Source organism: Gigantopelta aegis, chromosome 11 (genome assembly GCF_016097555.1).
Source record: "Gigantopelta aegis isolate Gae_Host chromosome 11, Gae_host_genome, whole genome shotgun sequence".
Classification (NCBI taxonomy): domain Eukaryota; kingdom Metazoa; phylum Mollusca; class Gastropoda; order Neomphalida; family Peltospiridae; genus Gigantopelta; species Gigantopelta aegis.
In genome coordinates, this window is record NC_054709.1 from 20,406,313 (window position 1) to 20,412,312 (window position 6,000).

The 6,000-nt window shown below is 39.4% G+C and overlaps 1 protein-coding gene across 1 annotated transcript in view; it reads right to left on the minus strand.

Annotated features, from left to right (window-relative positions):
• LOC121385078 (contactin-2-like) overlaps positions 1-6,000 on the minus strand; it is a 70,445-nt gene that overhangs the window by 54,342 nt on the left and 10,103 nt on the right. Inside the window, exons 3-6 of the mRNA XM_041515615.1 lie at positions 4,366-4,460; positions 2,339-2,424; positions 1,540-1,688; positions 668-781 (exon numbers count right to left, since the gene is read on the minus strand). Of these exons, the coding sequence (XP_041371549.1) occupies positions 668-781; positions 1,540-1,688; positions 2,339-2,424; positions 4,366-4,460 (444 nt within the window). The remainder of the gene's footprint in view (positions 1-667; positions 782-1,539; positions 1,689-2,338; positions 2,425-4,365; positions 4,461-6,000) is intronic.

Below are 6,000 nucleotides of genomic sequence, written 5' to 3' on the forward strand. Positions count from 1 at the left end.
GTGCAAGTGGTATAGTACCACTTGTATAACAGCAACACGTGGCGGTGTTCAGGCATTAGGGCTGATAACTGAAACATTTCGTGCTCGACCTTTGTTGATTTTATACACGGTACTTGTCAGTTGAGAGCACTCCCTAAAAATAGTAGTCACATGACCCTCTCGATAGTATTGTATTTTTCACAGAATATAGTCTGATAGATATTGTATTGAACTGCATGAAGTAATTAATAGTTGTGTGTAGCTTTAAGGACAGTCTAGAAACCAGCGACGTCTGTCTGGTGATTTTAGTTTACATATTTCAATCGAGTAGTTTCTGTTGGCCCCATCTGTAGCTCACAAGGTACGGACAGTTCATCGTATCTCCCTTGTTTCAAATTTAACGGACTGGGTTTTTCCTCTTTCCAACCAGTGCACCACAACTGGTCAAAAGGCCGTGATATGTGCTGTCCTGTCTGTGCGAAAGTGCATATCAAAGATGTCTTGCTGCTAATGATAAATGTAGTGGGTTTCCTCTTATGAGTAAAATGTCAGAATTACCAAATGTTTGACATTCAATAGTCAACGTGCTCTAGAGGTGTCGTTGAACAAAGCAAACTTGATCGTTTTTTGTTGTTGTTTATGCAGCAATATGTCTTCAATAAAAATAAACTAAACCCTCTCGACTCACTGTAATCTCTTGCAGGCCGCCCGATTCTGAACGCTTCCACTTTGGGGATTTCACAGATGTATGACAGAGAGACGGTTTTGGGAGATCTGCTCCAGAGATAGGAATTGTCTCGAACTAGAAAATAATGAAGAAAACATATATGTTCAGTGTAATATTAGTTTGAATGGTTGTCATTTGCATAGGTGCTACAATCACAATCTATATAAACACAGTGGTCTGTGGCAGTTGATTTATAAAAATTATTCAACAAAATATGTACTGAAAATATATACATTAGTTTGTCCCAAAAAATACTGTATTGAACTAGATGCATATTCCACTGTTTTTTTGTAAGTGTTTTTTTTCCCAATATAATGTAATTTAATTAAAGCTACGTAGCCATAAATGAATTAAAAATTTAAAATCCTAAAATTAAAACACAAAAAGCCACACACAATCCCACCTCCCAACAACAACTACCCCCCCAAAAAAAAAACCCACACACAAAAACAAACAACAACAACAAAACACCACCACCACCACCACCACCACCACCACCACCACCACAACAAAAAACCCTATAATAGATCCACAAAACAACAACAAAAGCCCAACAACCCCCAACATACCCCCAAAAAACCCTAACAACCCCCCCAAAAAAAAACACAAACAAAAAAAACAAACAAACAACAACAACAAAAACACAAAAAAACACACACAACCCCAAACAAACCCCGAACTCCCACACATATACACACACAACCCTAAAGAAACAAACCCAACAACAACAGAATCCTCAAACAAACCCAACAACGACAAAACAAACAAATAAATCAACAAACTGCGTTCATTTTAAAATAACGCTAGCTGTTTAAAACCTTTGCAAAACGTACGTGAGTATTTATAGACGATGACGTCATCAACGTCGAAAGCTGCACAGTCGTCTGCCCAAGGCTGGAGGCCCAAATATCCAACGTGCCCATCTCCTTGCCATCTGAGGGTGGAACCGTTACCAACGCCACTTGTAAGCCACGTGCTGGCTCTACCATAGAGACATTATTAAACATTTAATTGGTTAATCATTCTCAATGTGCGTCAAAACTAAAGATTGCTAATAGTGTTATCCATTTTTGGTAAAAGATTTAATAAGCAGTCAATTGATTGTTTTTGTTTCATGGTTAGTGCATTAGTTTGTACTGGATTGATTTAGCTGGACAGTAAGGTATAAAGAATGTGCTATATAGAGAATGCTAACATTTATCTCACAAAGTGACACTAATATAGATGTGTGTGGTATGGTGTAGTGTGGTGTGGAGTGGAGTGGCGTGTGTGTGTGATGTAATAGTGTGGTGTGGTGTGGTGTTGCGTGGAGTGGAGTGGCGCGTATGTGTGATGTGATAGCGTGTGTGTGTGTGGTGTAGTGTGGTGTGGTGTGGAGTGGAGTGACGTGTGTTTGTGATGTGATAGTGTGTGGTGGTGTGATGTGATGTCTGACAATGTTGTCTACCAGTCTGTATAAGATGTACACTAGTAGGTTATCTTCGTAGTTTCTCTGTATAATTATACAACAGCAGAGAACCTTACTAAACAGACAGGGCGAATATCAATACAGTTGTATAAACAGTTTCAATAATATCAAATTCTATTTTGTTTTGTACAAGTCCATTATGTTGTTTGGATCAACTGGCTTACCTATTAATATCGTGTCTGTCCAACCAGTTCGCAATGAACTGATGTTCTTCCCCACTGTGTATACTCAGTAGACTAGCTCCGTCGAGCTGTAATATCGACAATTAATAAATTACACTGTACACTATCAACTGTCGACGTTTAACACAGACAATAATAAAAACGTACCTGGAAATTGATTTACGCTATACACTAGCTATGGTCAAATTTTAATACAGAAAACAATGGAAGGAAATATACAATATACACTGGTATTTCTCGAGTTTTAATACAGACAATAATAGAAACGTATATAGACATTGCGTCACACTATACACTAACAATTGTTAAGTTTTAATATAGATAATAATAAAAACGTATATAGACATTGCTTCACACTATACACTAACAACTGTCAAGTTTAATACAGACAATAATAGAAACGTATATAGACATTGCGTCACACTATACACTAACAATTGTTAAGTTTTAATACAGACGTATATAGACATTGCTTCACACTATACACTAACAACTGTCAAGTTTTAATATAGATAATAATAGAAACGTATACAGACATTGCTTCATGCTATACACTAACAATTGTCGAGTTTTAATACAGACAATAATAGACACGTATATAGACATTGCGTCACACTATACACTAACAATTGTCGAGTTTTAATACAGACAATAATAGAAACGTATATAGACATTGCTTCATGCTATACACTAACAATTGTCAAGTTTTAATACAGACAATAATAGAAACGTATATAGACATTGCTTCACACTATACACTAATATTTGTCGAGTTTTGATACAGACAGTAATAGAAACGTATATAGACATTGCTTCACACTACACACTAATATTTGTCGAGTTTTAATACAGACAATAATAGAAACGTATATAGACATTGCTTCACACTACACACTAATATTTGTCGAGTTTTGATACAGACAATAATAGAAACGGGTATAGACATTGATTCACGCTATACACTAACAATTGGCGAGTTTTAATATAGACAATAATAGAAACGTATATAGACATTGCTTCACACTACACACTAATATTTGTCGAGTTTTGATACAGACAATAATAGAAACGGGTATAGACATTGATTCACGCTATACACTAACAATTGGCGAGTTTTAATATAGACAATAATAGAAACGTATATAGACATTGCTTCACACTATACACTAACAATTGTGAAGTTTTAATATAGACAATAATAGAAACGTATATAGACATTGCTTCACACTACACACTAACAATGGGCAAGTTTTAATATAGACAATAATTGAAACGTATTGCTTCACACTATACACTATACACTAACAATTTTTAAGTTTTAATATAGACAATAATAGAAACGTATATAGACATTGCTTCACACTATACACTAACAATTGGCAAGTTTTAATTCAGACAATAATAGAAACGCATATAGACATTTATATTATTTATGTTGTACAATATCAATGACTCTTCAGTACAGACAACAAGTCAACCAACAATTAAAAAACAATCTCAATACTATAAACATTAAAACTATCCAAATATAATTACATTTAAGATACATTGTTTTATGCAAAACACGAGTAACTGTCAAGTTCTAATATAGATACCAACAAAAACATCTATGGTACATGTATATATATCGAGTGGCCCACCTTCAATTAAATATTGTTTCTACTGGCTCGGAATAGTCGAAAATCAAATATCGAGTGGCCCACCCTCAATTTAAATATTGTTTCTACTGGCTCGGAATAGTCGACAATCAAATATCGAATGGCCCACTCTCAATTTAAATATTGTTTCTACTGGCTCGGAATAGTCGACAATCAAATATCGAATGGCCCACCCTCAATTTAAATATTGTTTCTACTGGCTCGGAATAGTCGACAATCAAATATCGAATGGCCCACTCTCAATTTAAATATCGTTTCAAATAAAACAGCAAGTTGATGTGTCTACAGACATTCCTTTCTATTCGCACCCCTCCCCCACACTCGCCCCATGGACTGCCCATCACGACATACCTGGCAGTTGACACTAGCGGCCGTGGCATCCTGTGTGGGGTAGAAGACGAAGTGGTAACAGTTGGAACGGAACTCATCCCAGTCAGGCGGGCAGTCTGTAAAACACACCAGAAGGAATTTTAGCTTGTTATGCATCGTGATGGTGTGTGGATTATTAGCTTGTTGTCCATCGTGATGGTGTGAAGGTTGGGCTATTGGGTGGACTATTAGCTTGTTGTCCATCGAGATGGTGTGAAGGTTGGGCTATTGGGTGGACTATTAGCTTGTTGTCCATCGTGATGGTGTGAAGATTGGGCTATTGGGTGGACTATTAGCTTGTTGTCCATCGTGATGGTGTGAAGGTTGGGCTATTGGGTGGACTATTAGCTTGTTGTCCATCGAGATGGTGTGAAGGTTGGGCTATTGGGTGGACTATTTGTCGACATCATTAGCATTAGGAGGCGGGACATAGCCCAGTGGTAAAACGTTCGCCTAATGCACGGTCGGTTTGGGATCGATCCCCGTCGGTGTGGCCATTGGACTATTTCTTGTTCCAGCCAGTGCACCACGACTGGTATATCAAAAGCCGTGGTATGTCCTATCCTTTCTGTAGGATGGTGCACATAAAATATCCCTTGATACGTTTCCTGTCCTGGACAGAGGAGCCGACCAAGGCCTGCACCTGTGCCCATGACAGACGTGCGCTACAACAGCTTGCTCTAAATGTACACGTAAAACCCGATGACTTGACCTGACCTAATGTACAAATGTAGCGGATTTCCTCGGTAGGACTGTATGTCGGGTTACCAATAGCGGCAATAGCCGATGATTAATAATTTAATGTGCTCTAGTGATGTTGTTAAATAAAACAAACAAACATTAGCAATGCAACTCAGACGATCGCTCTACCATATATATTCAGTTAAATACACCCTCTTTTGAAAAATAGAGACGTACAGTTATTTCATTTAGGACAACCATTCCTTGAGTTGGAAGGAAGGAAGGAAATGTTTTACTTAACGATGCACTCAACACATTTTATTTACGGTTATATGGCGTCAAACATATGGTTAAAGACCACACAGATATATAAAGAGGAAACCAGCTGTCTCCACTTCATGGGCTACTCTCATTCCTAATTCTTGTTACGATGAAGCAGGACGTATGTTCATGCTCTCTGGAGTTACCCCCCCCCCCCCCCCCCTGGGGGGACTCATAACAACATATGGAGTGCTATTGGAGTACCGCGTCGCGTACACCGGGTCACGGGCAACCGTGACTTTGGTGTACGGCGACCCGGTAAAGAAACCAACTAGGAGGAGAAGGAGGAGGAAGACGGACGCGCCAGGGGCGGACCGGGGGAGGTCAAAACCGGTAGCTCAACTACCGGCGGCGACTTTTCCCGTTGAACCCCCCAAGCCCAAGTCAATACCAGCGAGGCCAGCTGATCCAGCTTTGCAGGATACAGTCGTCGACTCGCCAGTGGCGGACACGGTCCCTAACCAGGCCCAGATGGAGTCGCCACCAACAACTCGAACCCCGAACACCAACTACTTCGACCCCCGGGATTCCAGCGATGCCACCCCCACCCAGGAAGAGTGGCGCTGTAGAGACCCAGGCCCGACTGGTACTCGTTGGAAAACGAAAGGCGATGGT